We start from the raw sequence: 21,330 nt of genomic DNA, 5'->3' as shown, positions 1-21,330 counted from the left end.
GAAATGGGAAAGAAATGCTAGTACTGTAGTTTGTATGTTAGATTGCCTCACTCCCAGTCCAACACTTTCGATGGGTATATACATTTAGTACTTTTCAAACTGTTTTGTGAAAAGTTGCGTGGAATTAATAATTTAGCGCCAAAAAAAAAAATTGAGGTAGTAAATGGGAACATTTTATTTTTAATTCCGTAATTTCTGGTATTTTTGTAGTTTAACCAAGTTATTCAGAGCTGACAAAGAGATACAGCTTTCCCAATCAACTGTAATCATCTCAAGCTTCCGTCAATTAAATATTTTTAGAAAACACATGTTGAAAGCTGGCAGGTTCATTTCAGTACTAAAATTTGTGGAAATGCCCAAAATCATAAAAAAAAGAAAAATCAAACAAAAGTTGGGGGTGGTAGGGGGGGAGCTATTTGTTAAGAATATTTTTATCTAGCCCTGGTGTGGCTCAGTTGGTTGAACATCATCCCGTAAACCAACAGGTTGCAGTTCAATTCCCGATTCAGGGCACATATTTGGGTTGTGGGTTCATTCCCCAATTGGGGCACGCTCCATATAGAAGACAACAGACAGATGTTTCTCTCTCTCACATTGATTCTCTCAGATTTATGTTTCTCTCTCTCAAATAAATAAAAACGTATCAGGTGAGAATTTTTAAAAATTGTTTAAAAAAAAAAGAAAAATTTTTATCTGCACTTTTGGCACTATAATTTGGTTAAGAAAATACATAAGAGCAGAGACAAAATGTCAATTAACATAAACATACTAAGTGAATAAACTTAATACCAAAAAAGATGATTTATGTATTTTTCCTTCTTTTGGGGGAAGGGTGGGATAAAGTGATGTGGAGATGGAGGAGAAACCACAATCATGCCTCAATTATTAAATTCTGACAGTGTCAAGACTTTAGTAAAGATAAAACCACCGTGATATAAACCCAAGTAGCTACAGAAATCAACTTGTGAGAAGAGTTAAGGTGCTGTAAAAAAACTCCGATTTCTGCAGGTGAAATGTCCCCTCCTCTCTAATCTTTGTAAGACTATGTTCATTATCCTATTTCAATTTATAAAAAAATATAAAATATTTTAAAATACTCAGAGATAGTTTTCATTTTTTAAAAGGTTGTCATCTTACCATTTTTGGAAATTAGACCCTAACCATTCCACTTTTATGTAAAAATAAACTTGTCACAAATAATATTTTATAGAATAAAATTGACCTACCTTCCCAAGCCAGGTGATGGTGCTTGAGAATTATTATAAGAATTCTGTGGAGAAAATAAAATGTAATTAACAAATTTTTTAAAAACAACAATACTACTTATGAAGTACTAAATATATTCAAAAGCACTGGGACAGAGCTGATCTTAAACCTTGTAAATTAAAAACCAAAATGTGTGTGTGTGTATGTAAATGTCAATACAAAGGAGTTATAGGTAAGAGCTGGGGTTTTCTGGAGGACTTAAGTGAGACACAAAGAATGAATAACACTCAGACTGATAAAGAAGAAGGGAGAAGGGAGTCATTACACATACAAAGGCTGCAGAAAAGAGAATATATGAGACCATAAAGTTAGCCTGGAGCACAGGTTTAGATAAGGAACAAGAGAGAAAGATCTTGAGGACCTTATAGGTTAGGGCAAGAAACTTGGGCTTGATTCTGTAGGCAATGGTAAGCTACTGAAGGGTTCCAAATTATAATTAGGGCAGGATCTGAGGAAGATTTATGTGTTGCTATTAAAGGAAAAAATAGAAAGACATTTTAGAAAACTGTAAGTCATCTAAGGAAAGATGGTAGTACAAACAAGAGACCATTTTATAAGTATAAATTAGGTTTCACAATAAAAATAGCCTACATCTAGTGAAATGTTAAGAGCTACTGAATATTGCTACATAGGTTCTACAATCAGATAGATATATGTGCATTTAAAAACTTACAAGAAACCTCAAACTTATTTGAAAGTTCCCAAATAGCTCCTCCCTTGCCATGTATATGGTATACTTTTATACTTGAGGGCACTTCTGGAGTAGGGATAGAAGACTATAATTTTTGTCTCCTGGCAAATGAACCCTCCTCTTTGGCACACTTACCTTCAGGTGCTCTGTCAATGTCTTTGAGTACTTCAGAGCATTTTCCTTCTTCAGTTTGAATAGCCTCAGGTACAGCAGAGACTGGCATCTCAGGCTAATCAATGGGGAAAAAAGGGCAGCTTATTTATAGGACAACACACTCTGGCCTCATCTGTACAAGCTTTGAATCGTGCAAGAGTATAAGATCAACAGCACTAATTCTTAGGCAAAACCAAAAGATGGTTTTAACACATGCCCTAGAGAGGAGAAGGAAGGGAAAGATACCTAGGACTAGCTTCCTATTTGTTGACATTCAAAAATTAAAACCTCACCCACAGGATCCAATATGTCATTGTAACATATGCACTTAAAAACTGAGGGGTAGACTCTATAGATCAAATTATAAGTAATCTAAAATTAAACAACAAACACTAGGAAACTCAACTATAAATATTACAACTTTGAGGAAATATATATAGGCCTTAACATGGCTTCAGTCACTTTCACTTCTACTGGTCTTTTTTTTGTTGTTTATTAATCCTCACCCAAGGATATTTTTCCATTGATTTTTAGAGAGTAGAAGGGAGGGGGAGAGACAGAAAAGAGAGAAACATCAATGTGAGTGAGACATATCAATTGGTTGCCTCCCACATGTGCCCTGACAAGGGCCAGGGAATCGAGCCTGCAACCAAGGTATATGCCCTTGACCGGAATCAAATCCAGGATCCTTCAGTTGTGGGCCTACGTTCTATCCACTGAGTGAAACCAGCTAGGGCTCACTGGTCTTCTTTTGGTTCTTCTATAGTTTCCAGTTTCTTTCCACTATTCAGCCCTTGCATATGTTCCCTCTATCTAAAGACTAGGTCTCCCTATACTCTACTCTTGCCATTACATATACTTTTCTTTCAAACTACTTAATTCATATAGTTGTGATTATTTGATTAATATCTGTCTCCTCACACTAGACACTATGACAAACAGGACCATGTCAGTTCTATACACAGCTATATTCCCAGCTGTTGAACATAGTGCCAGGTAAATAACTGTAACAAATGAACTGCTACATATCCCTGAAATACAAGCAAACAAACCACATTCTTTATTCTGAGAAAACTAAACATTTGCTTCCCAAGGAAAGGTATATGTGAATGGAGAGAGAGGATACAAAAAAAAAAAAAAAAAAAAAAGAGCCTGGAAAAGTAACCATTTAAGATAATTAGAGTTCTTATTAATCCCACTCTCCCAAGACTTTTGTCAAAAGGGCAATGGATCAGAGACTGACAACTATTAAAACTTTTCAATATGAATTTTGAGTTAGTTTCTACTTTACCCATCAAGAATAGATTTATGGCTGGGTTATAGAATGTTGATTCAAGAATAACTTTCAGAAGCACATACACAGCACAATTTATTAGGGAACTGCCTGACATTTAGCAGAAGTTAGAATACACAACACTTACCAAAGTACTGTGAGTCTTTTATCTGCAGCTGTAGCATCTGGTGCTAAGTAATTCTTTAGCTTCATAGTGTATCTGTGAGTTAAAATAACAAACAAATGACAGTATTTTAACTTAATCTTCTGACTACCTTAGTCCTTAAAACATTAGACTCTAACCTACATAAAGGCAAAAATACTCATTGAAGTATCTAATTCTCCTTATCCAAGGACAATAAAGGATTAAACATCCTCCTCAGCTCTATTATATATAGTCATGCTGCTTAACGAAAGGGATATGTTCATGTCGTTAGGCGATTTCATCATGTGGAAACACCACAGTGCTCACTTACACAAACCTAGATAGTATAGCCTACCACAGACCTAGGCTACATGGTACAGCCTATTGTTCCTAGGCTACAAGCCTGTACAGCATGTTACTTTACAAAATAACACAAGATTAAATCAAGTGCAAGAGAAAACGATGCAGTCAAAAGATGGGGTAAACATAAGACATTTAAGCTGCTGCCGGCATAACACAGCATACTGTTTGTTTTACAGTAAATTTTTTTTAATGTAAGTAGAAAGAGTATACTTTAAAATAACGATAAGAGCTGAGTGTGTGGCTGGCTTTCTAAAGCGGGAGGGAGACGGAAGCTCCCGACTGCGCTGAACTCCAGTTCTGGGTGAGTTTCTGGGAACCCAGACTCATTCGGGGAGAAACTGGACTGTCTGGCAGCGGGTGAAACTCGAGGGTGGCTTTCTCTCAGAGGTGCTTGCAGCGATTACCGAGGGATACTAGGGCAGGGCTGACGGAAGCCAAGGCTGTCTGCTCCGCCCTGAGACTCCGCCCCATCCAAGCTGAGCACAGAGGCTTTTGCAATTTTGCAAGTCTTGTCTCATAAGGATGTCTCCAGCACAGAAGTTCTCCCAGCATAGACACAGCTGATCCTCACAGCCAATTAGCCTGGAGGCCAATTCCTCCCAGTAATACCAACAACAATCAAGACTTAACTACAACAGGGCTGTGCACACAGTCCACAAAGGGGTGCACCAAAATTGTCCACCTCAGGTAACTGGGGGAGGCTGAGCCACTGGGCCATATAGGACACCTACCACACAAAGCTACTCTACCAACTCAGGGAAGCAGCCAAAATGTGGAGACAAAGAAACAGATCACAAATGAAAGAAATGGAGGAAAGCAAACGACTGGATATAGAGTTCAAAACCACGGTTATAAGGTTTTTCAAGAATTTTCTAGAAGAGGCCGATAAATTTAGCGAGACACTCGAAGATATGAAAAAGGACCAACTAGAAATTAAACATACACTGACTGAAATAAACAATATTATACAGAGACCCAAAAACAGACTAGAGGACCGCAAGAATCAAGTCAAAGATTTGAAATACAAAGAAGCAAAAAATACTGAACCGGAAAAGCAAAAAGAAAAAAAAAAAATCCAAAAAGTTGAAGATAGTGTAAGAAGACTCTGGGACAACTTAAAGCGTACCAACATCAGAATTATGGGGGTGCCAGAAGAAGAGAGAGAGCAAGATACTGAAAACCTATTTGAAGAAATAATGACTGAAAACTTCCCCCACCTGGTGAAAGAAATAGACTTACAAGTCCAGGAAGCGCACAGAACCCCAAACAAAAGGAATCCAAAGAGGACCACACCAAGACACATCATAATTAAAATGCCAAGAGCAAAAGACAGAGAGAGAATCTTAAAAGCAGCAAGAGAAAAACAGTTAATTACCTACAAGGGAGCACCCATAGGACTGTCAGCTGATTTCTCAACAGAAACTATGCAGGCCAGAAGAAGTGGCAAGAAATATTCAAAGTGATGAATAGCAAGAACCTACAACCAAGATTACTCTACCCAGCAAAGCTATCATTCAGAATTGAAGGTCAGATAAAGAGCTTTACAGATAAGAAAAAGCTAAAGGAGTTCATCACCGCCAAACCAGTATTATATGAAATGCTGAAAGGTATTCTTTAAGAAGAGGAAGAAGAAAAAGGTAAAGATAAAAATTATGAACAACAAATACATAACTATCAACAAGTGAATCTAAAAATCAAGTGAATTAAAAATCTGAGGAACAGAATAAACTGGTGAATATAACAGAATCAGGGGCATAGAAAGGGAGTGGACTGACAATTCTTGGGGGGAAGGGGTGTGGGGGATGCGGGAAGAGACTGGACAAAAATCGTACACCTATGGATGAGGACAGGGCGGGGGAGGTAAGGGCAGAGGGTAGGGTGGGAACCGGGAGGAGGGGAGCTATGGGGGAAAAAGGAAGAACAATTGTAAAAATCTGAACAATAAAGATTAAATTAAAAAAAATAATAAAATAATGATAAGAAACACATAAATTAGTAACACTGGCTTCGTTAAGTAACATGTATATGGTATACTTTTATATGAGACGGGCAAGTGCAGTAGGATTGCTTACACCAACATCACTATAAACAAATAAGGCATTGTGCTGTGATATTATCACAGATCCACAATGCTAGGCAATCGAAATTTTTCAGTTCCACTGTAGTCTTATGGGACCGTCATACATTTGGTCTATCGTTGACCAAAACGTTGTTATGCAGTGTATGACTATATAGTTATATCAACCCCTTCCTAGATGGACCAGAGAAATAATATTGTCAATGATATGGCAAGTTTTCCCACTTACTTGATGAGCTCCACTGTCTCTGAATACATAGGAAATGGGGATTTGGATTCCTGAGCATTTTTCTCTAAAGCATTTCCACATTCAATGAAAGATACCACAGCATCAAGATAGTATACAGCTTTCTCAAACCTGTCAGACTGAAAAAAGGAGAAAAAAATAATGAGAGCTGCACTGATGTGGTATGCAAACAAACAACAAGTGAAGATTTAATTAATCTGAATGTATAAATGTGAAGAGAATATTTACATACCAATGCATCTGCATTGTGCTTTAGCTTTTTTGCTTCTTGTAAATAATGGTCTGCTGAATAACTTCTGCAATGTAAATTTTTATTGTAAATAATGTAGTAAATATTTTTCATAAGATGACAATAGTTCATTTACATCTCTAGCATCCCTCAGTTTTCATGCCCTCAAGAAAATGAGCAATTACTAAAACATTTGATTCACTGTTTTCCTGATAAATGTTTACATTGAGCTAAGAGCATAAATAGTATTGGCCAACTCATGGCAAAACAGAAATCAAGCTCCCTAATATTAAGTACTAACTTATCCAAGTTGTTTGAGAACTTTAGAGTAAATAAAAGAATAGGAGAAATCTCTTATCAAAATGGAGGGGAAAATCCAACATTATTCTTACATATTTAAGAAAACCCTTATTTTAAACAGTCATATCAGCAGCAATAAGGTTCTACCTGAAGACACATCATTCACATCCCCAATGAGAGTCATAGAGTTAACTCAGAGGAACAATACTTGGGGCTACTTGGTGCCTTTCAAATTAAAAGCCAATTATTCTGTAGATCACAGTATGAATTCTTCTAGTCAATGACAGAAATTAAAATGAATTTCTTATATGCTGACTGGCATGATTTCTTGAATGCATAAAAAATCTTAATTTATCTCACCTGTCATCAAAGGTAAGCTTTGTTCTCCGAGGCTTTGAAGCTTCAGGAGTTGGTGTAGATGTCGGACAGTTAGAGGAGCTATTTGAAGTCTTTTCCTGACCAAAAAAAAATATATGTTTAAAATTGTGAGGAGATTAAAATTAAATTAAAAAAATTTCCTGAGCCACCGGTAAAAAGAAAACAAAATTCCACTAATTTCAGTAATTAATTTCCTTGTTATAAAATTTTAAAATTTCAAATTATAAACATCTTTTTTATAGATTGAATCCATTTTACATAATCAAAATTTTTCATTCTAATATTAGGGGTCTTCTATGTGGCAGGCACTGACCTAGGCACTTGTTAAAACGTAAGAAAGATACAAACCTAGTATTAAAATAGCAGTACTACTTAAGACAAAATTTACTGGTAATTAGTGTCAATGAAAATAGTAATAAAAATATCTAGCCGAAACCGGTTTGGCTCAGTGGATAGAGCGTCGGCCTGCGGACTAAAGGGTCCCGGGTTCGATTCCGGTCAAGGGCATGTACCTTGGTTGCGGGCACATCCCCCGTGGGAGGTGTGCAGGAGGCAGCTGATCGATGTTTCTCTCTCATTGATGTTTCTGGCTCTCTATCCCTCTCCCTTCCGCTCTGTAAAAAATCAATAAAAATATGTTTAAAAAAAAAAATCTAACATTTCCTGTGTGCTTACTACTTACCAGGCACTAAGTTATCTTAGCACAGTCATTAATCCTTCAACAATCCTATGAAATATGTACTGCTATTAGAATAGAGTAAAAAGCAGTCTCAAGGAGGTTAAGTAACTTGCCCAAAGTTCAAACAGATTTACTAGTAAGTGGCATTCCTAAAATTTGGGCTTTCAATCCAAATCTGACAGATCGGTCAGATTTTAAAAGCCTAGCCAACTTTCTTAAACTTTATTCTGCTTCCTATCAATATAATTCTCTATGCCAGGGCTATGACTGCTTCCCCATCCAGCCCTATCTTTAATAAAATGAATATATACTTTCCATAATAAAACATCATAACAAAGGAGAGTTTACCCTACGAATATGTTTTAACATCAGAAAACCCAGTAATAAATAATTTTACTACTGGTGCTTAAAACCTACTTAACATGAATCTTATAATCATTTTCTTTCTTTCCTTATATAAGAACTTTTCAGTTCCACCCATTACAACTTACTTCAAGAATAAAAGTCCTGAGATTTGACAAAATACTAAGCTCTTTATGGTGAAGTTTGCATGTTTATGAAATGGCTTCCTGAATATTGTGTTGCAATGTAACATTATTAAGACAGCTTTTAGATTTATAGTGCCTAACTTTAGATTAAAAAACTGGCCGAAACCGGTTTGGCTCAGTGGATAGAGCGTCGGCCTGCGGACTGAAGGGTCCCGGGTTCGATTCCGGTCAAGGGCATGTACCTTGGTTGCGGGCACATCCCCAGTAGGAGGTGTGCAGGAGGCAGCTGATCGATGTTTCTCTCTCATCGATGTTTCTAGCTTTCTATCCCTCTCCTTTCCTCTCTGTAAAATATCAATAAAATATATTTAAAAAAAAACAAAAAAAAAAACCCTGAAGTTTCTGAAAATTAAAAAATGTTTTTCCAGATAGTTCAACACTTTCTTATATAAAAATTATATGTGTGTGATATATAAAATCACTGTGTGGTGATGGATGTTAACTAGACTTACTGTAGTGATCATTTCATAAAATATACATATATCAAATCATCTAAAACTGATATATTATGTATAAAGTATATCTAAATTTAAAAAAATGATAAACTATAAGAAATAGACAAATCCTATATATTTGTAGAAATAACAGAAGTAAAACACAATTCTCTCAGTAAACAATAATAGAACTGGTAAAATATCAATCAGCATAGAAAAGGTTTGAAAACATGATTAATCTAATTACATTATATAGATCCCTGTCCCCAATATATGTAGATGCTTCTTTTAAAGCAAATATGTAATATTAGAAAAATCTTCCATGTACTTTAGAAATATAAAGCAAATCTTAACAAATTTTAAGATTGCCACCATGCAGATCACTCTCCAGTTCCAATGCAATTAAGGTAGGAGGACTAACCAAAAGATAACTAGAAAATGTCTGTATGTTTGGAAATTGAGTAATGTACTTTTAAGTAACTCTTTGACCTAAGATGAAATCACAATGGAAATTAGAAAACATTTTAAATTATGTTATAAAAACATTATATACCAAAATTTGTGCTATGCAGCTAAAGCAGTATTTAAAGGGAAATATACACTGAGTGGCCAGATTATTATGATCTCTGAACACATAATAATCTGGCCACTCTGCGCACGTGCGCGCGCGCGCATTAGCCTTTTATTATATAGGATATACACTGAGTGGCCAGATTATTGTGTGTTCAGAGATCATAATAATCTGGCCACTCAGTGTATAGTCTAACTGCTCATATTAGAGGGGGGAGGAAAGGCTTAAAATTAATTTAGAAATTAATGAAATATTCATCTCTAAAAGTAAAAATAATAAAACAAAAAGAATAAGAAAGGAAATTATATAGATAAGAGTATGGCCTGGTCGGTGTGACTCAGTGGTTGAGCATTGGCCCATGAGCCAAGAAGTCCCTGGTTTGATTTCTGGTCAGGGCACATGCCAGATTGCAATCTCAATCCCCAATGGGGGGGCCTGCGAGAAGCAATCAATTAATGTTTCTCTCTCATCAATGTTTCTATCTCTCTTTCCCTCTTCCTTCCTCTCTAAAATCAATAAAAAACATTTTTAAAAAAGGTAAGAGTATAAATTAACGAAACAGAAAACAAAATAAATTACAGAGAATCAACAAAAACAAAGGCTGTTTTTTGAAAAGACAAGTAAAATTGGTAAGCTTCTGATGAGACTGATCAAGGGAAAAAGAGGGAAGGCACACAGCTAATATTAAGAGCATGAGAGGAACATAAGTAGAGATGTTACAGATATTAAAAACATAGGGAGACACTATTGAATAGCTATATGTCATTTTTAAAAATTTGATATGAGCAAAAATCTAGAAAAAACGTAAAATAAAAATTATATGAAATTTTGGGTTGTCATATTAATTTTTCCTTTAGTTGATATAAGACAGTGGTCGGCAAAGTCAGTCAACAGAGCCAAATATCAACAGTACAACGATTGAAATTTCTTTTGAGAGCCAAATTTTTTAAACTTAAACTTCTTCTAACGCCACTTCTTCAAAATAGACTCCCCCAGGCTGTGGTATTTTGTGGAAGAGCCACACTCAAGGGGCCAAAGAGCCGCATGTGGCTTGCGAGCCGCAGTTTGCCGACCACGGATATACGAAATAGCATGTTTTCTAACTAAATTAAAGATTTTTCTTTCATAAATCCATACGTAATTGTTTAAACTGGAAATTGCCAAGACTAACAGTAACTTTAACAACTGCCATAAGATCTTGAAATTAAAGTGATCAGGGCCTCTATTTTATAGTTTGTCAAATATCCACATTTTGTGTGTGTTTTTTTAAGGGATTATAGCTTTTATTATTTTTATTTTTCTATCGTCTAAAGTTTTACATATGCCTTTTTCCCCCAATTGCCCCCCACCCCCAGCCATTCCCACCCCAAATATCCACATTTGATCCAACAAGTATTTCTTGATTACCCAGTAAGTTCTACACTGGATAAAACAAAAAACAAGATACAAATCCCTGCTTTCAAGAAGCTAATGAACCAATAAGGAAGAGATACAGGCAGTGAGTTTTACCTATGAGATTAACTGAAGCCAAATGAGCAGGCAAGCTTATTGAATAAGTGCTACATAAAAAAAAAGATAATAGGTTTCACGAAATAAGCATATAGGCCTCAAAATCCTACAATTAAAGAAGAAATGAAGAAAGAGCCAAAAAGCAGGTTAGTAGAGATCTGGAGCAGTGAAGGAAGACAACAGAACACTCAGGTTCCAGAGGATACTAGGACTAAGTCTAAACTACTACAGAAAGGTGCCCAGCCAGAGAAAAGGCCTTCTGTAAATTTCCATTTAAGACATTTTGTTCACAATTTAAATTACTTCAATTTAAAAGATTTAATTACCACATTTAATGAACAGGACTAACTGCCTTCATCTAATTTTTCAACTCTCAAACCTTTGCTACTTAAGTTACAAATAATACAGTGAATTATATTCTTAAAAATATAGGTATTTTCTTAATTTTGTCATAGAGTTTGCTCCTGGATCAGAACAATTTAGAAAGCAATGCAAATAAAGATTTTTATTTATTTGCATTGAGGGTGATAGATCAAAGCAGCTTTTTCAAAACTGCACTAATTTCCATCCACATACATTAAGAATATTCCCCTACATATGATCATGCTTTAGAAATAATTCCAGTGTTAGCTCAGTTAAAGAATTTTTCTTCTTCACAAATTAAAGCCAAATGGTTGCTTTGTAATTTTATGTAATGTAACTTGCTTATGAAATCCAATTTTTAAAAACCTGAAGCCAATTTCAAACCATAGAGAAGCAACTGGAACTATTTATAATTCGATCATAATCAACTGTTTTCCCACAACCAACTCTTCCAATTATGGTTTTCTATCTTAATTACTAGGCATATAGCCAGCTGACTTGCTGCTTTAATGGTCTTAGATCACTGCATTAGTTTATTATCAAGAACATGACACTCTAAGATTAAAAATGCACAGATCTATAAATTTAATGAGATATTTACAAAATTTTCAAAGTACAGTGTCACCTTGGAGAAGTCATATGGCAATGAAATTGATTTTCAAGATTAAGGCCCCCAGTGTCTTACCTTGGCCTCCTTAGAGCTACTGGAAGTCTTCCCTTCAGTTTTCTTCTGCTTTGACATGGAGGAACTGTTTTTGCTGCTGCCACTATTCTCCTTGTTGCTGTTATTACTTGACTTTAAGGAAGAAGACTGACTAATGGTCCTCTTTCGAGAGCCATGCTCCGTTTTTGGATCTTTTGAAGGAACAGGCCCAGCAGGAGAAGGCAACAAGTCTTTTTCTTTTGCCACACTCTGTTTAGATGACCTGCCAAACCAAACAAATGCCCTCATTTCTCCACACAGTCATAGGGGCAACGGAGTTTTTTCATTTCTCTTTGCTTTTAAGACAAATTTGCTGTTACCTATGAGATAACTAGGACATATGGTTTTGCAAAACAAATCTGTAAATTTCCTGAGTGAGTGTATCTTGTCTGGCTTTTCCCTTGCCATGGTTATATACCAACTAGAGGCCCGGTGCACGAAATTCATGTCGGAGTGGGGTGGGGGGGAGAGGTTCCCTCAGCCCAGCCTGTACACTCTCCAATCCTGGACCCCTCGGGGTATGTATGACTGCCAGTTTAGGCCCAATCCCAGGGATTGGGCCTAAATCAGCAGTTGGACATCCCTCTCACAATCCTGGACTGCTGGCTCCTAATCGCTCACCTGCCTGCCTACCTGGTCAACCCTAACTGCCCCCCCTGCCGGCCTGGTCACCCCTAACTGCCCCCCGCTGCCAGCCAGGTCACCCCCAACTGACCCTCCCTGCTGACCTGGTCACCCCTTACTGCCCCCCCCTGCCGGCCTGGTCACCCCTAACTGCCCCCCCGCTGCCAGCCAGGTCACCCCCAACTGACCCTCCCTGCTGACCTGGTCACCCCTTACTGCCCCCCCTGCCAGCCTGGTTGCCCCCAATTGCCCCCCTCCACCAGCCTAATTGCCCTCAACTGAACCCCCCCCCCCCCACCGGCCTGGTTGCGCCTAACTGCCCCCCCCCCCCCCGCCAGCCTGACTGCCTCTTACTGCCCCCCCTGGCAGCCTGGTTGCCCCCAACTTCCCCCCTCTGCCAGCCTGGTCGCCCCTAACTGCCCCCCACCACTGGCCTGGTCACCCCCAACTGCCCCCGCTGCTGGCCTCAGGTTGCCCCACACAGCCTGCTGTTCAGTTGTTTGTTCATCCCTCACTAAACCCCCTGCCGGCCTGGTCGTAGGCAGCCATCTTGTGAGGGTGTGAGGGTTAATTTGCATATTGCCTCTTTATTATATAGGAGAATGCCTAACCCTTGGCCTGCCATACAACAAATATTCAATAAATACTAGTTGAATAAAACAAAAAGATGGATGGTGAATGAAGATATTAATGCTCATGAATTACCAATTAGTCTCTTGCAAGTTACAGATAAACTTATCTAGCCAGAAAGTTGTAAAGCTTTACTTTCTTACTATACTCACCCCTAACTCCACTAAAAAAAGAGCAGAGAAAAAAGTGAATAAACCTTAAATGCTTTCCATCCCTGTTAGCTAAAAGCAAAAGCTCCCACTATTTGGTGTATGTTATATGTATACATGTATATAATATATACTTGCTAAAAGGAACATTCTAAGAGCATGTTAGGAAGCCCAATAGCAAATTACATACATATGTCAACACACATGTAACATGTTTTAGGGACATACTCTCTGTTGCTGGGTGGCTTGTGGCCTGCTAAATTCTTGTCCTCTGTTTTGGGTTTCTTGCTGTCATTGGCTCGGTTATCATCTTCATTCTGGACGAAAACAGAAAGAGCTGCTAGGTTTGAACTTTATAGATTCCAGAACTAGTCACCCCAAAAAAGTTTATCCTTGAAAAACTTCAGTAAGAGGACAAATGTAAAGTAAAATAATTCATTTAAACAGTTAAGTGAAGTAGGTTTTAAGGCTCAGTGGTAGTCTCCTATTTTAGATAAACAGAGCCCAAATATTAAAACAAATTTCCTGTAGTCTTTTGGGGTGGGGGGAGGGTGTGTGAAATTAAAATTAAGATATAATTCACATAGCATAAAATTCAATCTTTAAAAGCACACAATTCAATGGCTTTTAGTATATTTACAGAGTTGTACAACCAAGGCAACAACCAATTTTAAACCATTTTCATCATCTTAAAAAAGTCACCCTGTACCCATTAGCAGTCAATCCCTATTGTCTCCACCTCCAGACACTAGCAATTGTTAATCTATACATTTTGTCTTTATGAATTTGCATATTCTAAACAGTTCATATAAATGAAATCATAAATTGGTGCCATTTTGTATCTGGCTCCCTTAGCATAACATTTTTATTTTATTTATTTTTAAATATATTTTTATTGATTTCAGAGAGGAAGGGAAAGAGAGGGAGAAATAGAAACATCAATGATGAGAGAGAATAATAATAATAATTGATCAGCTGCCTCCTCCACAGCCCTACAGGGCCAGGGCTGACTTACAAGTATTGATATAGAAAACTTGGGAGGAATATATAAAAGTGAGATTTAAGGGAAGGGAGGAGATATGGGGTACTCCTTTTAGAGGAAGGGGATATTTTCTTGTAAATAATATAGTTTTAAGCAAAAGAGTAAAAAAGGCTGATGTGGCTCAGTTGACTGAGTGTCCTCCTATGCGCCAAAAGGTTTCCAGTTCATTCAATTCCTTGTCTGGGCATATACCCAGGTTTTGGGTTCAGTCTCCAGTCAGGATGCATATGGGAAGCAACTGATCAATGTTTCTCTCCCTCTTTCTCTCTCTCCCAAATCAATAAAAACATATATATATATATATATATATATATATATATGTGTATATATATATATATATATATATATATATATATATGGAATAAAAAGGGCCTTCATTTTCTCTACTATATTTTAAACATTTGAAAATCTTATAAAGAACATATATTATGTGTTAAGCATAAAAGGACCATATTTTTATTCAACATATTAGCTTTCTAAAAAGTAGAGCCTATCATATACAAGCTCTTACTTCATGAATTAAATCCCATAATCATATCTAACAATTCAAGGCTATGGACTATTGAGGCCAGCAGCCTTAAACAGCTTACTAGTTGAATAAAGCTTCCCTACACTACAATAACGGAAATCATTAGCTATAGTACTGAAATTCCAGTTTTCTAGAAATTCAAATTTTAAAATATCTTCAACTTATGAAGATACAAAAAAAAGCAGACACAAGTATTATTCTAATTTGTCCAAATATATCTCATCATGCACATAGTACTGTGGTTTTAAGGAAATGAGAGAAAAAACCTCTAACTCACTTCATTTTAAGAAAATGTGGGGGGTAGGGGAGGCCAGGGGAAGGTCAATGGGGGGAAAAAAGGAGACATATGTATTACTATTTGTAATACTTTAAACAATAAAATAAAATAAACTATTAAAAAATTAAAAATAGAATGTTGGATTCAGAAAAAAAGAAAAAAAAAAAGAAAATGCTGTATTCTTCCTATCCTCCTACATGAAATTCTCAAGGTCAACTGCGATTGGAGTATTGTTCTGAGACCATCTGGTACCTATCTGTTCACCTGTTCATGCTTTCAGTCTTTTATAACCATATTTACATCTATGTATCAGGAAATTACACTATTCTTCAAAACAGATTATTGAAATTTGCTTTCCTCTAAAAATTCCTAACTAGAACTGAAAAATTCCTCACGAGAACTGAAAAGATTAGGCTGTTTTTCTCAAAGAACCTCCATTATATATGCAAGTTGTTCAACTCTTCCCATTATATGTCTATTATCCTCCAATCATAGACACTGTGAGTTTTCACATTTCCTGGGTCTAAAAAAAGCTGACCTTAAATATATACACCAAGCTTCATTTCTAAATCCAAATTATCTTGGAAGTATTTAGAGAGCTATGTGCCAGCAGATGTTTTTAGTTCTGAACTTGCAGATATGGGTGTTTGAAAAGGGAAAAGAGCTGGGCAGAGTTACGTACAGTGGATTGGTGAAATTCTTAAGGATGTGTCAAAATCGGTAAGACAATGTTTTAGTTGGAATTAGTAATCTAAAAGATGCAACTTGGTCTGCGTCTAAGAGAGAAGTGTGACAACCTGGAGAGTACATATCCCAACTAAAGACATTTCAAACCAAAATTTGAAGGACCCTGTGAAGGCCAGTTTGCAATCTCTGCTTCGCTCTCACCTCTACACTGGCCAGCACACCCTGGACTGGTTCATTTCTGACCTAATTAGAAACTATGCTGCTTTACAAAAGGAGACAGGCAGAGGCACAGTGGTCTTTAGAAGACTGTTCTATCTGTAGCCTCAACTGGGCCTTGGGTTAACCTCTATTTCTCTCATAGCTATGACTCAACTAGTTATTTTTGGCTGAGATTTCCACTGCATTTCAGATTCTGATGTTGAAAAACAAAAACAACAACAAAACTCTTTACAAACCTTATGTTTCCTCTTGCCTTTACTGGAAACTTTTTCTGAGGCTTGTTTCTGAGCCTCTCTTGTGTGCTTCTCTGGCACATTCTTCTTTTCCCCCTTCGGTGGCTCTGTTTCTTTGTAAGGCTTTCCTGGTATTCTAGTCAAGAGATTCAGGTCAATCTTCACAATAAGTGGATACCTATCATCAGGCTCACTAAGGGGTGAAAGAAGTTCCTTCTCTTCCATAGGAGAGAACATTCGTTGACGGAAAAAACTATCTTCTTCCTCCACTGAGGAGGGTTTAACGGGAGTCCTATTACTCTCAGGGTACTTAGGAGTTTGTGAGGAAGGAGGAAGGCTCTCGCTTTCATCTGAATCTGAGGATGAGGTATCTGTTTCTATGATTTCCCTTGATTTCTGGGAAGATTTACTAGTTGACTTGTATTTCTTTTTCTCTGCTGAAGGGCGAGGGGAAGATTTGGACTCCTTTTTTATGTTGGGTTTCCTTGAGCCTTTGGTGGCTGCTTTGTGTCTGCTGGAGGGCATGCTGGTAGCCATGTCTACAGGGGTTTCGCTTTCTATCTTCAAGCCTCCTCGGGGCTCTTCAGCAGCCGTCTTCTCAGTCTTTTTGGGTTGTTTTTTGCCTACAGTTCTCCTCTGTGTTGTACTGTCACTCTGTGCAGGAGACTTCTGCCGCCCACGCCCACTTTCAGATCCCTTTTGAGCAGTTTTGGAATCTCGTCCAGGAGTAGCAGAACTTGTTTCTTTAGGTCCACCTGGGTCAGTGTAGCTATTCCCAGTGCCCTGTTCTCGGCCTTCCTTTTTATAGCCTTGAGATGATGGGATGTTACTGTCCACAGAAGAAGCTGGTGACACTTTATGTGGGTTCACTTTATTCAACCAGTTATCAAGTTGCCATTTGTTTGTTGGTGGTGGTTCAGGCTGAAAAACAGAGAAATAAGTATGCTTTTTTCTATACTGAAGCTTTTCCCTCCTTTACAATTTCAGGAAGAGGAAAAACACTATGGCTAATGCCTCAAAGATTATTTGTTTTTTCATAGTTCTGAATGAACCAAGGCAAAGGGCTGAATATTGACTATCACATCTAATCACCTGAATGAGAAGATATAAGCTGAATTATATATATACCCTTTAAATACTAAGTATTCCTATCAGGAATCCATCTTTAAATGCAAAATTTTAAAAGATCATATAATAACCAGAAAGTAAACAAATGATGTAGGTACCAACAGAGATTTTAAATCACATTTTATCAACCTACAGTTGATAGTCTTATACTATCAACCTATAGTATAGTTTTATACTATAAGACTCTTTTTATCTACAATGACTACATAATATAAATTAACATGTGAAGACACAAAAATAAAGACCAAACCAAAAAAAATCCAATATTTTCATGACCTGAAATATGACCTCAAGTAGTTCCTAACTAGACCAAATGTTTATTCAAATAACAAGAAAACTGAAGTACTAAGTTTTCCTACAAGACAGTTCAATTTCTTTTTGTCAGAATATATAACCTTCTTTCCTTCACCTTTTATATTTGAGTCAGGTTTCAACAGGCATCACCAGGGGCCTTAAGAGGGCCTATGGAAGGTACCCCTGCCTCCCTCTCACCTCAGGAGATGCACTCTGAGATGGCTCATTTGCCTCACTGTCACTGGAACTACTTTCACTCTCTGAGTCAGATCCAGAGCTGCTTTCAGATCCACTGTGGCTGCTAGAATCATCCCTGGAGTTATCTGCTCCTTCACTATTATGGTGTGAAGGTTCAGAGTTACTAAAAGAGATAAAACATATAAATGACCAAACGTTTCTTTTCTTTTTTACAACGACAACAGGAAAACATTCAAATCTGGCAACCAATTTTAAGAAATAAAAGAATGCCTACCTTCCTGGTGTACTCCTTGGCATTGTCTTGTCACAATCCTAAAATTAAAACATGAGAAGAAATCCATTAATGAAAAAATAGCACTCCATCTACTTAGTGTGAACAATATCTGAACATTTCATTAAAAAACTGGTTTCTCTAATGTATGCATCAATGTTTACTTAACAGAACATACTGTTTTAAGCTAAAAATAACTAATTGCCAGGATAAGAGGAAAAGCTTTGTTAATAGTTCTTGTCAACCATCTCATGCTTCATAAGTATATTCTGATCCCTGATAAGTATTAAGAAAAAGCCATTTTTTGCCCTGGCCGGGTGGTTCCATTGGCTGGAACACGGTTTCACACACCAAAAGTTTTCAGGTTTGATTCCCGGTCAGAGCACATGTCTAGGTTTCAGGTTCGATCCCAGGTTGGGGAGTGTATGGGGAGGCAATGGATGGATGTTTCTCTCTCTAAAATGAATGAAAATATGTCCTTGAGTGAGAATTAAAAAAAAAAAAGAATTTTAATGGAGGTGTAAAGACAGAGCAGGAAAGTATAACATTCCAATGTTGGAAAGCAGGAATTAACTTATTTTAAATAACTGGATCATAAATGTATTTTCAATTATAATTCTTATTTAAAAAAACAATGAAAACAAATACTCTATGAGACTGGCAAAATCATGTAGTAGTAGACACACCTGTTCCCCATCACTGTCTTCACTGCTGCTTAGCTTTAAGTCATCTTTTAACATACTAGAGGGAAAAGGCAGAAAGGGTTATTATTTTTGGAACAGTTTATCATGGCATACCAGAGTATTAAATATCTACTAAGAATTCTACAAATAATCACTGTGGTAGCCAAATAGTCAATTGAAAAACAAAGAAAAGAATCAGTAAGTCTTATTCTGTCTGTTACTCTGTTCATATTCAGAGTAACAATTGAGAAATAAGTAATTTAAAATTTCAGAAACTTCAACTTTTCCGTAAGTAATATATTCATTTTTATTTTCTAATTAAACAAAAGCCACCTTCTAGAAACTCTTATACTCATTTTTGTTATCTCTAATTTTTCTCTAATTGCATACACACATTAATTAAAACAAATTATCATATTCATACCCAACAGTCCACTAGAGAGATATAGCTACTAAAATGAAGGAAGATAAAAGCGCCAGCAATTCTCTTTCATTGTCCCTAATGTTCTATAAAGAGATTTGTACAATTGGGTAATTGTGTAAACCAGAACACAAAAGTCAAAGTTCTAGTTCACTATGAAAGATGAGTGCCCTGTATAGAAGTAACGATTATGGGTAAGAAACTTGGCTATACCATAAAAATGACCATGTATATGTTAAAAATAAACTCTAGGTTCCAAATCTTCCTTGATCAAAATTCAAATAAATTTAGAAAACAAAAAGATTATTTTTCTTAAGGCCATAACATCAAAATTAAAATTAAAAACTGAGCCCAGCTGCCATAGCTCAGTGGTTGAGCTTCGACCTATGAACCAGGTCACGGTTTGATTCCCAGTCAGGGCACATATGCCTGGGTTGCAGGCTCAATCCCCAGTGTGAGGCATGAAATAGGCAGCTGATCTATGATTCTCATCATTGATGTTTCTATCTCTCTCTCCCTCTCTCTTCCTCTCTGAAATCAATATATTAAAAAAAATTTAAAATGTGAGTAACAGACCATAGAAAACTCCTTGTCTTTTTACAGAAGAGGAAAAAATAATACAAAGATTAGGGAGAACTACAACTGGAAAAAGTTTTAATTTCTCATTACTAGTAGTTCGATTACTTTTCTTCTTAAAATTTCATGATAGTCTCCAATCAGTGGGAGAAAAATTTTTTACTCTAATAACTACTTACACTTTCCCCTCACAGCTTAACATGAGTTTCTAAATCTGACCCCAAATTCTGATTATCACATACAAAAATTACACAGAAACAAAGTAACCAAATGATAATAGAATTAAGTGTTTTAAGGCTGGCCCAATTAAGTGGGACAGAAAAAAAGTTTTCTTTTGGACAAAAACTTAGTGCATTTCTATGACTGATTTCCTGTAAGCAAATAACTTACTTTGAATTTCCCTCAGCCTTTATGATTTAATAATGCAGCTCAATGAACCTATTCACATGTGAATATGTCAAAGCTTTTACCAGACTACTCAAGGTCCTGCTTGCTTTTCCCTCAGTAACCAAAGTGACATGCACATATATGGTAAGCCCCCATTAGTTCTTTGCATATGAAAAAATATGATAAATAGGAATATAATTTGAATTCTCCAGCACTGAAGTGGGACTTGTTGCATTTATATATTTTCATTCTCACTCAGGTCTCATTTATGGTCATCTGAAGAGGCTGAGATTATTAGTATAGATTGTGGTTATGGCATAAAGCTGACACTATTTCTGGCCACAGTTTCTTTAGAACTTTCTTTTATTCACTCAAATGACTTGTGGTCTCAGGAATTCAGGAGTTCATTATTTTTTTTAAATTTAAATTCTTTATTGTTCAAAGTACTACATAAGTCACCTTTTCCCTCCATTGACCTCTCTCCGGCCACTCCCACCCCCCCACCAGCACATGCCCTCACCCCCCTACTATCTGTGTCCATTGAAGGAGTTAATTCTGGAATTTATTATCATCTAATATACTACCCTATTAAATTTTGATGTTTTCTCCAGGTTCTGCCTACAAAATGAAAGTAGGGAAACTTAATAACAATACAAACTACGTTGTTTTAATATGCTACATTTAGAGGTTAAATGGAGGGCCTACTGAGAAGAATCCTTTCTTTTTTAATGTCTTCTTTATTAAAAACAAATTATCAGCACACACTCAGCACAAATACACACATCCCTAAGAGATGGAAATAAAACCTGTAATCTCAGAGCAGAGGTAAGCAAATTATGGCCCACAAACCAAATTCAGACCACCACCTACTTATAAAGAAAGTTTTATGGAATGCAGCCATGGACTACGTTCATTGACACCCATGATTTATGGCAGCTTTCATGCTATGATGGCAGAGCTGAATAGTTGAGATGGAGACCATCTGGACCTTAAAACCTAAATGCCTAAATATTTCACTCTCTGGCCCTTTACATAAAAGTATGCCAACCCCTG

At 36.7% G+C, this 21,330-nt stretch overlaps 1 protein-coding gene across 2 annotated transcripts in view; it reads right to left on the bottom strand.

The window, feature by feature from the left end:
• The window catches only part of AFF4 (ALF transcription elongation factor 4), an 84,515-nt gene that overhangs the window by 6,448 nt on the left and 56,737 nt on the right, over positions 1 to 21,330 (bottom strand). For both annotated transcript variants that reach the window (XM_080672397.1, XM_080672398.1), the window contains 12 exons: positions 18,897 to 18,951; positions 18,214 to 18,251; positions 17,940 to 18,102; positions 16,323 to 17,240; positions 13,561 to 13,649; positions 11,912 to 12,152; positions 7,105 to 7,199; positions 6,448 to 6,511; positions 6,198 to 6,334; positions 3,532 to 3,603; positions 2,093 to 2,186; positions 1,227 to 1,270 (listed from right to left, as the gene is read on the bottom strand). In XM_080672397.1, coding sequence (XP_080528523.1) covers positions 1,227 to 1,270; positions 2,093 to 2,186; positions 3,532 to 3,603; positions 6,198 to 6,334; positions 6,448 to 6,511; positions 7,105 to 7,199; positions 11,912 to 12,152; positions 13,561 to 13,649; positions 16,323 to 17,240; positions 17,940 to 18,102; positions 18,214 to 18,251; positions 18,897 to 18,951 — 2,010 coding nt within the window. The remainder of the gene's footprint in view (positions 1 to 1,226; positions 1,271 to 2,092; positions 2,187 to 3,531; positions 3,604 to 6,197; positions 6,335 to 6,447; positions 6,512 to 7,104; positions 7,200 to 11,911; positions 12,153 to 13,560; positions 13,650 to 16,322; positions 17,241 to 17,939; positions 18,103 to 18,213; positions 18,252 to 18,896; positions 18,952 to 21,330) is intronic.

The sequence above is a fragment of the Plecotus auritus genome (genome assembly GCF_963455305.1).
Source record: "Plecotus auritus genome assembly, chromosome: 6".
Lineage (NCBI taxonomy): Eukaryota > Metazoa > Chordata > Mammalia > Chiroptera > Vespertilionidae > Plecotus > Plecotus auritus.
The sequence above is the reverse complement of the archived record's forward strand: the minus strand, read 5'-3'. Positions and strand labels throughout refer to the sequence as shown.